This window comes from Nicotiana sylvestris, chromosome 2 (genome assembly GCF_000393655.2).
Source record: "Nicotiana sylvestris chromosome 2, ASM39365v2, whole genome shotgun sequence".
NCBI lineage: Eukaryota > Viridiplantae > Streptophyta > Magnoliopsida > Solanales > Solanaceae > Nicotiana > Nicotiana sylvestris.
In genome coordinates this window covers 120,998,658-121,012,628 of record NC_091058.1, presented here as the reverse complement: position 1 = coordinate 121,012,628, position 13,971 = coordinate 120,998,658, and the positions used below count along the sequence as shown (strand labels likewise).

The following is a 13,971-nucleotide window of genomic DNA, read 5'->3' as shown; positions in this document are numbered from 1 at the left end:
CTTAACGTTTCTGATCCTAACATGCTTTTAAAAAAGTCCCTAAGCAACCACTAGGGTGTAACTTCTGAGTCTAAAAAGGGGTTGTCTGTTTCTGCATATTCACTTAGATATCCTGCTTTAGGACATTGTTTAATAAAAAGACCTTAACTGTGCTTGAGTCGTGCTGCTTGCGTGTTTGTTTGAGGAGGAAACTTTGAGCCTCTTAATTGCTCTCATTATGTGTGAAAGTCCTAAATGCTTTTGATTGTCGCCTTAGAATTTTCGCCTTTTAAAACCTTAGGGGTACATCTAGAATCACCTATAGGTAGAGGTTCTAACTCCCTCCAGGACCATTAAGAAGGGATGGGTAGCAGCACGTAATAGGAATCATTGATCAAACACTCGCTTTGCATGACCAATAAGGGATGGGAAGGGTAGACATGAGATATGATGACTACGCATTAATGTCACGTGTAGCCCCTCATTGAGGAGTGTTTACCGGACATTGCGTGTGGTGACCCTATAGGATAACCAACCTAGGACCCCTCTTTACTAAATCCTTTCTTTATTGAAATCTTTGTTTTACAACTTGATCAAACCTTTATCTTACTACTTGAATTATCCCACGTGTTTTACTTGCAACTTGTTTAATTCAACTGTTTATATGGACTAATTTGTAAATAGAAGTTCGGTCGGGACCCATAGTTGTGGACCAAGAGGGGTGCCTAACACCTTCCCCTCGAGGTTACTTCGAGCCCTTACCCTAATCTCTGGTAATGCAAACCAACACAAGAGTTAATCGCTCTAGGTACCCTTAACGCACCATAATCCGTTAGGTGACGACTCTTCAAATACTCAATTCCCAAAAGGAAATGAATCATTACACCTCGTGAATGTCGAAACCCAGACTTCTTCCCGTCTCAAAAAAGGGGAGGAAAAAAGAGGGCGCGACACCTAGTGTTCTACCTATAATCAAAGGAGTGGATATGGATGAATATTCTCAACAACCCTAGAAGCCAAGTACCGCTCCTTTGCCTATTCCAAAAAAGTTTAAATGCCTTATATCCCGAAGTATGATTGGACAACTTATTTTGGCAAAATACAACTTATTTTTAAAAAAGTACTTCTTAAAAAAGTACTTTAAAAAGTACTTCTTAAGTGAATTGGTAAAATACAACTTATTTTTAAAAATACTTTTAGAAAAAGTATTTCTAAAATAATAATTTTTAAAATAAGCAGTTTTCCACGAGTTGCCAAACAGACTCTTAAAACATTATCCTCGAGGTCTGAAATTTAACTCTGAATAGGATAAAATTTAAATAATCTATATAAATTTCGATTATATTTTAAATTGTGCCTATTCGAGCACTTCTCACTAGATTATATTTGGTTCCATAGCTCCAGAAATCAGAAGAAAGATGGGAAGCTTTCCACTTCCCTCGTCGTCGTCGTCTCTACTGATTTCCAGTTCCTCTTCCATTTCGGGAAGACCATCATCCACAATTTTTTATCCTCTCATGCGCTTTAGGCAAGTCTTGTTCCTTTTTTTTTTTTTCCGTTTTTCTCCGATTCTTGCCATATTAATTTTACATTTGAGAAGTTTAACTTTCTCATTTCTATTTCAGAAAGGCGCAAGCACTCTCCATTTCCTGCGATTACTCCTGTTTCGAAGTAAAGCTCTTTTCTTTATATATTTTGTATTATTTAAATAATTCCTGCAGAGTTCTTTAACATGTTTTGCTTCCCCATATTTGGGATTTAGATGTATAGTAGGCTTCCTTTTCTTTTTTGTGGTGGCGGCAAAAAATGTTATGTTACTTAGGTAGGTGGACCTTATTCTGTAGCATATACACCATTTAAACCAACAAGTCATTCAGCAACTTTTTATTGAATTCCCAATGATATTTCTTTTTTCTTTTAATGATATATCTTTTTAAGTATCCTATACTCCTAGTGGTGTACTTTTCACGTTTATTTTAATTTTGTATAATGTCGGCCTGAGATGATTTTAAACGGAGAAACATGGTTAGTGAGGATTGATATAACCAATCCGAACTCGTTTTGGATTGAGGCGTAGTAGTAGTTGTTGTTTGTAGACTCCTAGAGGGTTATAAGTATTAGAAAACGGTATTCCAAATAACTCTAGTGCCATCTTAATTAACCAGGGATGAAGCCTGCTGAGCTTGAATTCATTTTTCTCTTTTTAATTGATCTATTTTGGTTGTCCAGAGATTAGTTAAGATATTGCGGTTGTATTGTGGAGGTGCTAATAATAGGTGTTCGACCCTTTTCCTTTTTATGGATTTTTGGAGATAAGGGATGTGTCTTATCGACCTCCAGGGACCAAGATCAACCTATTGAGTCAAGTCAATCTTTCAATTCCTGAGAAAAGGTACAGTCTGTGTTGCTATAATTCAAATGCAATACATACCATTACTGTCATAAATTTCCTTTGTCATCTTGTCAAATCCTGGTTTAGAGCTAACGAGGGATTATTTTGTCTATTTCTTGATTGGATGGAAGCACAAATGAGATCAGAAATCCAGCATCTCATAAGATTTTCAAATGTTTTAGCTGTTCAGTAAGATCTGTAAAAACATATGAAGCTGCCTATGGAACAATGTCGCTGCTAATCAACTAGTATCTCAAATACTGATATTCATTTTAAAGAGGCTCTGTGTGGAAGAGAGGATCTGACATGGTTTTTTTTGTAGTTTTGGCTTGATATTTGGACGCAGTGGCAGTGGAAAAACTACTTTATTGCAGGTCTTCCTTTTGATTTTGTCTTTTCTATTCAAATTCATTTTATCCTTTCTCTTGTCCAACCAACGAAAGGTACTTTATTCAGGCTGCTTTTTATCTTTAACCTTCTCAATGCAGCTGCTTGCAGGGTTAAGCAAACCAACGTCAGGTTCCATATGTGTGCAGCGATATAGTGATGATGGTGAAAAGATTAAGTCTCCTGAACCCTTACAACCCGAAAGAGTTGGCATTGTTTTCCAGTTTCCTGAGAGGTACTCATTTCTTGGTTGGTGGTGTTTCATGCTCTGTCAGGATGTTCTTTGTGATACAATGGGATTTTCATGAATAGGTTCATATTGAACATAATGCATTTTCATTTGCTGTTTTTATTGAGAAAACAACAAACCCCTCCAGTTAGCAATGCAATTATTTAAACTCTATTTCGTTACTCTTCAATTCTGGTATTATGTACATAAGTATATAGATTTATCTATTAGCATGCATATTGGTAAAGTGAGTATTGCATGGTTAGGTAGCTACGTAAAGTTTAAGAAGTTCTTTTTGTTTCCAATAGCAGTTTATTCAACTTGATTTTGTTTGTGTCACTGTCTTACAGATACTTTGTTGCTGACACAGTTCTTGATGAAGTTACATTTGGGTGGCCAAGACAAAAGGGTGGCCTTCAATTAAGAGAGCTTCTTGCATCGAGACTTCAAAAGGCCATTACCTCGGTACATATTCCTTTAGTGCGATTTAAACTGTCTTTTAAATTTGTCTTTCAAAGGAGAAAAGCTCGTTCGCGTTTCAGCAAATTATGACAGGCTTTTATGTGGTTGACAACTCCTAGGTTGGTCTAACAGGAATGTCTTTGGACAAGGATCCCCACTCATTAAGCGGTGGCTACAAACGTCGGCTTGCCCTTGCTATTCAGTTAGTAAGGATTTCTCATTATGAAAAATTGGAAGTACTTGTATTCTGTTTATGTGCATTTATGTGAACATGCATATGCCCATTTGTGTGACAAAATATTGTTGATATCTTGGGTGATCATCTGTCTATTAATATAATATTTCTCTTTACACAGGTTCAAACACCAAATTTATTAATATTGGATGAGCCTCTTGCTGGTCTCGGTATGAAGAAGCTCACTGCTGTGATCTATTTCATTTTGTTCTTTGGGCTAGTATTTTTCTTCCCATTTGTATATTTTTCCCTGAGCGGATGTTATCCATTAGTTGGTGATTCTCCTACGTATGTATGCTTGGGTCACGAAAGTGCTGGTTTAATGGAACATGAATAGTTGAGATTTCTAGGTTAAATTTGAAAGGAAATAGTAGGAATTGAGATGCCTGCACAAGGATTTTACATTTGATATTTTTGAAGATCAGTCTTTCGTCCCACCATGATTGTTAAAGTCTGGATCTTCGTATTCTGTAATCTCAGTAATCCAAACTCACTAAAGTTCTAACTTGTTATAAATTGTCTAAAGCACCAAGATTTTGAATTCTTACTAGTAAATAGTAATTAGCTATAGTAATCTAAAGAAAAGAATCATGTGTATGTTACTTACTTTTACTTTTTGAAGAACGTAGAAATTATTTTAAATCTTTCTGTCATAGAACATTAAGGTTCTATTTTAGGCTGCATTCTCTAATTCTCCAAAAACTAATGGCAACCAGGTGGTATCTCTACATCTGTTTTAGAGGAGCTCTTCTTTGGCTTCACTGAAAAGCATTTTTTCTCTTAAGTATAAGCTTAGAATTCCTTGTTGGGTTATGTGTTCTTATTCTCCAAATGGTAACATCGATGTAAAGAAAGATTGTTGTTTTAAAACACTCTTGCCACTATCTTCATACCAGCTCTCATATTTGCTTTTGCTAATATGATTACAAGAGGTAATCTGGAAATTTATTGTATTAATTATTTGGTATGGGTGGTGCAAGCGGAGTTCAAGAGCTTGCCAGATTGGATCGTACCTCAGTTCGGGTTGCATGTTGGATAAAATGGTATGAAGCTTGCTTGTGGTGCAGATCAGGAGGAATGTTTTATGGAGTGATGCTATTTCCATAGAGATCGGAAAACTTAATTGTACTGATCTCTTTTGTTTGATGTGATTTGCTAGCATCGTCATGTTCTTTTACTTGCTTTTAACTATAAATAACTTCTGTTTGGATTACTGTAGACCTTGGATGTTATTAAATGGATACCTTATTTTCGTATTTTGGACGCAACTTTAAATTGTACTCCTATTTGAATAGCTAACCCCAGTGTCTGAAAAAGTGTATATTTTATGAGGGAAATCAGATTGGAAGGCTCGTGCAGATGTGGCGAAATTGTTAAAGAATCTAAAGAAGGAGCTAACTTTACTTGTTGTCAGCCATGACCTCAAGTAAGTTCGTGATTTGGTCCATTTGATGTTTTTGTTTACATACGTTATTTTATTGGAAATGTATCACCATGCTAGATGTCTAGCATTGTTCACTCGAGGTTGGCAGTGATATCAAGAAATTAGTTGACATTTTCTGGTGAAGCCGTGGATGAAGTCATTTATCCATACATATTGACTCTGGAACTTCCTGTCCCTTTTTGCTTCTTGATAACCGAGAGATCCGTTGTTTCGCTTCGAAATCTTTCTTCTACTCCTATTGACTGTCATATGAAGTTTTGATTTATTTTGTCAGCTCTTTAGTTCTTGCTTAGCTCTTTTTTATTCATAGCTGACTGTCTTTTATGTATTCTCTTTTGTATTTCTTGCATCTTCTGGATGCCACATATAAAATTCCACTCACTTGATCAAAAATCTTTCTTCTACACTTCTCCACTTAAAATATCAGACTTGTTTGCCAATCAACATTCGAGCTCGTGATTTGCACCTACCACACATCCCGCATCTACTACCTTTGCCGCTCCGGTTGCCACATATGGTTGTGCTATAATGATAATATCAAGTGTCATATAAAGAAATTTTCACTTAACTTTTAGTCTCTTCATTTCAAATTGCGTATCTTGTTTCCTTGAAGGATACAAAAAACTAGGGGTGGCCACTATTTTTCATAGGTGAGGTAGAATTGCATTCAACTCTCAACTTGAGCATATTCGCACAAGGGTATTTAATTGGAAGACAATAAATCATCATTTTGTTTCTGGTACTCCTTTTGTTTCCCTAGCAATTCATCGTGGTTTTTGATTAATTTTTAACTACACATAGCTGGCGGTGAAATTCTGTATGTTCCTATTTTATTTGAAACTTTAGTTCCTTCTCTAATAGCCGCATTGATGGTGATCTACAGGGAGTTGGCATCTTTGGTCGATCAATCTTGGAGGATGGAAATGGGAGGAATACTTAGAAGAGAGCCACTACCCGTTTAATACTCGGGATTTATTATGTTCCCAGCCATTAGTTCTGATGCAATGGATTAGGCATTAGCACAACTATTAGGCCTCTTTATTGTCGTGTTCTTTCAGTCAAGGCTGATCCTAGTTAGACTGAGAAAACAATAAGAATTGAGTAGTAGTAAATGAAGCTCAAAAGACAAAAAAAGGCATGGCGAGTTACCATTGTAACAAGAGTGAAACTCTCATCTTTCACTTTAATTAGAGGTGTCAAATAAGCAGGTTGGGTTAACGTCCCAAGCCGCCCATAGTTTGCTTGGGTCAAGATGGGTTGGTTTAGAAAGGGCTGAGAAGCGTGTCATAACCCAATCTGCCCAAGTAGACCAAATATATTTGTCATAGCTCACTATACAACCAAAATCCTGCTTTCTCAAACCATGCAGATCTTAAATAATGTATGTGTATTTCGGATGAACCGAAGAAGACTTCGAAGCATTCAAATCATATGCTCATATGCAACTTTCTGTGTTTCTATGTTATTAAGTGAGGTTGCTCTACTGGCAAGAGCGCTTAGTTTCAACCATGAGGTTGGGAGCAGGGGTGTCAATATTTCGGTTCGGGCGATTATTTTATAAAATTTATACCATACCAATTTTTCGGTTATTTTATTATATATGATCAAAATTAGATTTTTTGAAATCGTCTCAATTATGCCGGTTTCTCTTCGTTATCGGTATGGTTCGGTAATTTTTTTTTATTTATAAAATATCCTGTAAAAGTCAATAGTAGAAGTAAATGCAATAACATATGTACTTTTATTAGACTTGGCAAAACTCTCTAGACAATTTTACAGTTTAAAAGGTGATGAATTAAGAAAACATAAAAGATGGCCATAATATAGATTCATCAGGTATTCTACTACAACATAAAAGAAACTAGTAAATATGAGAGATATTAACTAAGTTGGGGACTCAAGAATACAATCTATAGAAGATTAAATATTCAAAAAGATAAATTTGAATTATACGAAAGGAAACATATTCAGTTACTACTCATAATCGCTACAATACTTAGTGAATATGCTGGAAATAATTTAGTTTCAATAGAAGTATCATAATATGGTGGTGTTTCTTTACTTATTCTGAAATCTATATTGTCAACGAGGTCACATACTAGTTATTGTTACTCAGTTTAACCAAGTAAACTATAGTGTCTGCAGGTATTGATATCAAGGCAGCCGTCTTGCTCTGCTTTCATTTCTTTTTTGGCCAAGCCCTGAATGAGCTGGGCAGTGCCAGGAACTCAAGGAATCCCGCTGGGATGAAGTGATAATCTTGTAGTATGACGTAAAAGGGAATCAATCAGCGCCAGCAGAATGCATATTAAGCCTTGTACAATTTAGTATAACGAAGGCACTCATTTTTGCTATGATAATATGCCTTTATGGTTTCCATTTTTGTGAAAATAGCCTTTGAATGGCGATTAAACAAGCATATACCCGTGTTTATTAAACGTAACTTTTAATAAAATGCCTTATGCTAGAATTCATATATGTGTGCATACATACATATGCACACAAAAATATATATTATTACCATTTTTTGTGCTTGTTGTATATAGTATTCTTAAATGATAATATTATTTATACTAGTAAACGATAATTTAAATAAATAAAATATTAGGCGTGTATTTACAATTTAATTCCTTTGTTATTGTTGTAAAAAATTATATTTACCAATATAAAAAGAAAAATAGTTTAATTCAAGGTTCTACAGTATTATACTGTTAAATAATAGACAATCTCTTTTTCTTTTATTTTTTACAAAAAATTATACTTTTTTATTTTTCTGCAAATTTTAATATTGTCTAAGCAAAAATAAAATAATAAAAAACACTATTAAAATTTTTTTGGGCCTCAAAATCTCGAGGGCCTAAATCAAGGTTTTACTAGCATCCCTCTTGAGCCATCCATCCATTCTTAACATTCTCAATTAAATTTTATAAAGTTCCGATTAAAATAAGTCAACAATTACAAGAATACTAAAGATAACGAATGTGTCATTCAGTTAGCAAATGCGAATGAAGTTGGTTGAACAACATGTTCATACGACAATTGTCTCAATGAAATTGCTGGCTAGAATTAAAATATATTAAAAGACCCTTGAACTTTTCTCATAAAATCCATAGAATAATAAGACTCTAAAAAGGCCTAAAGTGAGAGCGCAACACATACACATGATGATTCTGATAGGTGCACGACATGATATTAACTTCTCCTCTATACAAAAATATGGTATTAAGTGAAAATGATAAAGGGGTGAGCGCATTACTCATCGAGTTTTTCTTTTTTTTTTTTTTTTTTATAACTTGGTACACTTGCCTTGAATTTTTTTTTACTTAAAAAAGGAAATACAAAAAAACTTGCTTTTTGATGTATGAATGTGCCAAAAGGAATATCTAAATTAGAGAATATGAGTTAATTAGAAAGTAAAATCGCGAGAAACATGAAAAAAAGTATACATAGAAGAAAAATAAAATTGATAAAAAGGTAAATATATTGTTTAATTTAATGAGAGAAAATATTTATCATATGACTCCCTCTGTCCACTTTATCTGATTTTTTGCCCTTTTTTGTGATCCAAAATATTTGATTTTTTCAGATTTCAAAAATAAATAAATTAATTTTTTTTCAAAATTTCCCTTGAAGTAAATAATATTGGAGTATGTGTTATATTTATTTTGCAATGCAATAGGATCCATCCATCTCATATTCGTGTTTCACTTCTCAAGTAGTCCACGTACTACTTGTTATAAAATCTGCTAATCATTTCATCTCCTACAATTCATGTTATTATTTTTTTAAAATAAAACTGGAGAGGAAATGTTGAATTTTTTTGGCTCCATTTTATAGTTCGCTCACGTTTTTAAATTGAAATTACATGACAAATTGAGATATCTTGCTGAAAATTTGAAATAATCTTTGATGCTCATAAATTTTTCAATGAATTATGCCCGTTGCTTCAGTTCTGGGAGTTGCTAATCATCACATCCTAAACCCAAAATGACATTATGTCAAATATAAAATAAAATGAAAAAAAATGTGAAGAAATAGTAAATGTCAATATAGTCAATTTCATTGCTAATGTTAAAAGATGAATTTCTTAATATATATGAAAATAAATAAAGTGGACCTTCAAACCTATCTCTACCAATTTTTAAAACAGAAATTTTGAAATCTTGTATTAACTAATATATAATTATATATTATATATTTTTGGGGCCTTAAATATTTGGGAGCTTACCCTACAACCGTCGTTGCCTCTTGGATTTAATATCTGATCATTTAAGAAAGGGAGAAGAGTTAAAAATACCCCTCTACTATTATTTATTATCTCGATATACCCTTCGTATCAGATCGAATATACCTTACCGTTAGATAAAGTTTCAAAGTTGCCCTTGTTTTAACAGACTGGACAGGTGTAGACTATTAATAGAAGACCCAATCATTTGAATACAAAAACTCAGGCCCATATCTTAACCATAACTTATAGCCCGTTTGGCCAAGCTGCAAAAATCAGCTTATTTTGAGAAGTGTTTTTTTTCAAAAATATTTTTCTCAAAAGTACTTTTGGAGAGAAGCAGTTTGTGTTTGGCTAATTAGTTTGTAAAGCACTTTTGAGCAGCAATTAGTATTTGCCCAAACTTTAAAAAATTGCTTTTAAGTGTATTTTTTCTCAAAAGTGTTTCTCAAAAAGGTATTTTTGGAGAGAAATTATTTTTTTCTGCTTCTCCAAAACTGCTTCTGCTTCTCCTCAAAAGCACTTTTTTCCTTCCAAAAGCGTGGCCAAACACCTCAATTTTTGGCCAAAAAAAAAACTTGGCCAAACAGGCTATTAATCAGATCCGCTTCCCCTCCCTTTCCTCCCATTAAAACCATTAAACCCATAATCCCTTGCCCTTTGGTTTTCGTTAATTCTCTTTCTCAGTAAATACACAAACATTCGACTGATATGACATAATGAAATAAAAATGAAAATCAGATTTTGTTACTGATCTACCAAACTGATCATGAAACAAAGAGAAAATTTAAAAGGTTTCCACTATAGCAATACCAAAAAATAACAGAACCTTTAGTTCCTCTTAAAGCCTGCTAACGACGGAGTTTGCTTCAAAAATTTGAAGAAGAGTTTCTTATAATAATTTTCAATTCTAATAGAAATTGTTTCAATAAAAAGATTTTAAGATAGTTTGTCGACTTATGCAAAAGGAAAAACTTTTCTTTCTTGGTAGTTAGCTGAAAAACAATTTTGCAAATATTTTAATAATTAAAGAAGATCAAAATTTTGAAGCAGATACCGTTAAATGAGCCAAAATATTGTGAAAAATAATAATTAGCAAGAGTAGAAATATAAAAATATAGTGTTTAGATCCAGAAATACACGAGAGAAGGAAATGAAAAAGATTAGCTGACCTCGGGACCAAACCGAAAAAAAGTTTTTTCACTATCATTTTCCATGTATTTTGTATGAATACGTAAAAGTGATTTTTTCTTTCCTATACCATATATGAAATCTTATTATCAAAAATGTGCATAGTTTCTAATTTATCCGTCCTGTCCACATTTTTTCTACAGTTATTATACCAATCATTAAATACTAATTAATAGTAGCTGAATATTCCTAATTTGTCGAGCAAGGTGACTTTCATCATTGTGTTGGCAAACTTTCTGCCAGTAGCCCCGTCCAGTTGTTGTGCACTAATTCCTGCTGGCCCAGATTGGCTCCCATGATTGTGCTGACAGATTGTGGTCTTACCCAGCTGTGCAGCACTTGTTTTTGTTGGCAGAGAGTGGCTGCCATGATTGTCCTGGCGGGCCGTGGGACCGTGTCTTCCATGTGCAAAGATTCTCTGGCCTTTGGCAGCCAGATTTGACTCGGTTTGTGGCCCCTTAGGCGGGAAAATCAGTCATGAATTTGTCAGGTCGGCACATATCAACATTTTGTTTAAACGGACTCGGACCCGTGTTCTGACGGTCCCAGAGGGTCCGTAGTAAAATATGGGACTTGGGCGTATTCCCGGAATCGAATTCCGAGGTGTAAATCCAGGTTTACCCGCATCTCTTCTTCGTTTGATTCTTCAGTAACAAAAATTCTCGTTTTAATGAAATCCACTTCCCAAATATTCAATTGATGAATAAATGGCAAGTGGGAGGGACTAACTGTATTGGAAAAAATTGAGTTTACATATTAAAGTGGAATAGAGATGACGTGTCAAGACACATAGACTAGTCAAAGAGTTACACCTGGCAAAGAGACACGAGTTGCAACAGATACGAGCAAAGTCAAAGGAAGAGGCACGGGCAGATATTCAAAGGACTCGGCGCCCATACCTATTTAAGTCATTTAGGTCCAGGAATCAAGGGAAATGAATCTGACAATATATGAGAGTACAGATACAGTATTTAGTGAGCATTAAATACTGAATACGTTAAAAAATCTGTATTAAATACAATGATTGTGTAACGTAACATTCAATGTCTTTAATTACTTATAATAGCCTTATTACGATAAGAGCAAAACGTATATCTCCCAAATAGCTATAAAAAGGAGATAACTGATCAATTGTAAGGACAAGAAAGACTATTTGAATATATCGATTTACTTGTTTTTCTTCTGATTATATTATTGCTAGCCAAATTACTTTCTTTCATATATTCTTTTGATTATCAGTAACCCGAGTTCTTCTAAATTAAAGCTTTGACTGAAATCTCATTTTTTGATTAAACAATGACATGATGGATAATGAGAATTACAAATCTTGTCTGCCGTGAGTAACCATTCTCTTGCAAAGTTGATATTGGCATTTTTATCCAGTATAAGTTTTGTGAGCACGTGATTTTTGCTTCACGAAAACTACTCCAAAAGAAATCAAAAAATAAAACAAATTTCATATGTGTACAATTTTGAGAATTTGCGTGACATTTTGGTAATTATTTTGTCCGTAAATGTTTACCCTTGTGGTGATTAATTAAAAAATACAAAAATACATGTTGCATGCACATTTAAGATTTAATTGTACATTTTGGAATTAATTAAGCCATGTTTTATTTTAAAAGAAAGAAAATCACAAAAAATATGTATTTGTTGTGTTTTGTCATTTATGTGTGCCATTGTGTAATTTTATTTTTTAATTAAATGTTTGACCTTAAGCGTTAATTATTGTTAAGGTTTAATTGACATTTTGTAGGCTAATTTTGGGTTTATAGATTATTTTTAGAATTTTATTGATTGTTAATTAAAAGTAGAAAAAAAAAAACAAAAGAGTTGAAAAAATGAAAACTCGGATGGGGCCAAAAATTCGAATAGAAATCAGGCCCAATCGATACTTAGACCCAGTCCAAACGCGCTTGTGCCCAGTCCATGACCCAGCCTCTCAGACGAAAGAAACGGCGTCGTTTCAGGAGCTTTGATCTGAGCCGTTCATCTCCCTTGATCCAACGGCTCAAAATCCGTCTCCCTTACCCATTCCCTATACCCGACCCGTTACCCGGTTCAAACCGATCCCCACTTAACCAAACGACATCGTTTCCACTCAAGCAAATGATCCAGGCCGTCAATCTCATTTGATCAAACGGCCAGAATTAAAACCCCCACCCACTATATAAGCCTAAAATCACTACCCGCCCCCCATAGCCATTACCCCTTCCGTCCCTAGCCTCTCAGACACCAACCCAGCTCCCCCCCTCGATAGCCCTAGCCGCCACTAAATCCTCGCCTGAAAGCCGGCGGCAACGATGCCGCTGGCCATGAAACTAACACCCCTGAACCACCATGACTCCCTCTCTCCAAATCCACACTCAGCTTACCTCGAATCTTCCCCGAACGTCTCGAATCTTCATTTGAAGGTTCGAGCAAAAACCGGATCTACACCAACCGACCCCGGATTCACACCGGTCACTCCCCTGGCCTCACTCGTAACCAAACCAAGCTTGGTTTGGTTCGAATCTAGGTAGAAACCTTCGAGCCCCAAATCGGACCGTATAAACCCTAGAACTCAAAACCGTGGGGGTCTGTCCAGTTTAAAGGAGGAGTTGGGGTCTAATAGACCTTAATCGAGGTGTTCTCAGTCGAGGACACTTCGATTAAAGTCCGTTCGACCTCAAATGGTCGAGTCCGGTTCGAGCCTGGGTCGTTTTGTTTTTGAGCTTCCAAGGTAAGTTTTTTCTTTCCCTTCTGTCCTTGTTTAAATTCTATTTTGTGTTTGTCTGCATGTCTAGTTGATTGGTTTGATTTTTCTTTCAATTTTCTCCGGCTTCATAAGACCTTTTGTTTGGTTCAAATTTTCTTCTCTTTGTTTGTTGTTCATTGTTATTGTAAGTTGTGTGTCCATCCTGTTAAGAGTCGTAGAATAGTTTAGTCAATATCAAGGCTCCCTGGTAAAATCACTGAAGCTAATTTGGTAACCCGCTTGAGATATTTTGGTTATTGATTGTTAGCTATCTGTTGTAGCTCATATAGTCAACTAAATGAATGTCGTCAATTGAATTCACTGAAAGAAACTAGGGAACCACGAATTGTTCATTCCAGTGTTTGTCATTTCTGCTTCATTTCTGTTCTTATGTGATTGAGTTGAAGTTGTTGAACATATCCAGTTGCTTCTTTGAACCAAACTGGCTCGCTCATTTTAATGCCACATGAACCTCATTCCCTCATCCCTTCTGCCTGAAATCAGTTTGTATGTTTGGATAGGATTGAATTGGTCACAGCTGTATAATCTGATAGTTAGTAATCAATGATTAGTTGAATTTAGAGGGGTTTATATACTGACTATTAAGAGTTAGGGCATAACAGTAATCTTCAGGGGGTTAAGGGTAATTTTGGCATTTTGACAGAGTTTAATTGGAATTAATTTGAGAAC

General features: G+C 34.9%; 1 protein-coding gene across 7 annotated transcripts; it reads left to right on the top strand.

Moving 5' to 3' along the window:
- The first annotated feature begins 1,312 nt into the window (after nucleotides 1-1,312).
- On the top strand, nucleotides 1,313-6,573 carry LOC104214236 (ABC transporter I family member 11, chloroplastic-like). Of its 7 annotated transcripts, none has more exons than XM_009763883.2 (10): nucleotides 1,313-1,507; nucleotides 1,605-1,650; nucleotides 2,292-2,371; nucleotides 2,694-2,745; nucleotides 2,860-2,993; nucleotides 3,338-3,452; nucleotides 3,569-3,655; nucleotides 3,806-3,854; nucleotides 5,026-5,110; nucleotides 6,012-6,573. In XM_009763883.2, exons 1-10 carry the CDS (start codon nucleotides 1,398-1,400, stop codon nucleotides 6,088-6,090), a joined length of 837 nt encoding a protein of 278 aa, XP_009762185.1. In that variant the 5' UTR covers nucleotides 1,313-1,397; the 3' UTR covers nucleotides 6,091-6,573. The 7 variants fall into 7 exon arrangements, with proteins under 7 accessions (XP_009762185.1, XP_009762190.2, XP_009762187.1 ...); XM_009763885.2 differs by lacking the exon at nucleotides 6,012-6,573 and adding an exon at nucleotides 4,670-4,809 and having other exon boundaries at nucleotides 1,331-1,507; nucleotides 5,026-5,111; XM_009763886.2 differs by lacking the exons at nucleotides 5,026-5,110; nucleotides 6,012-6,573 and adding an exon at nucleotides 4,676-5,021 and having other exon boundaries at nucleotides 1,332-1,507.
- The last annotated feature ends 7,398 nt before the right edge of the window (nucleotides 6,574-13,971 follow it).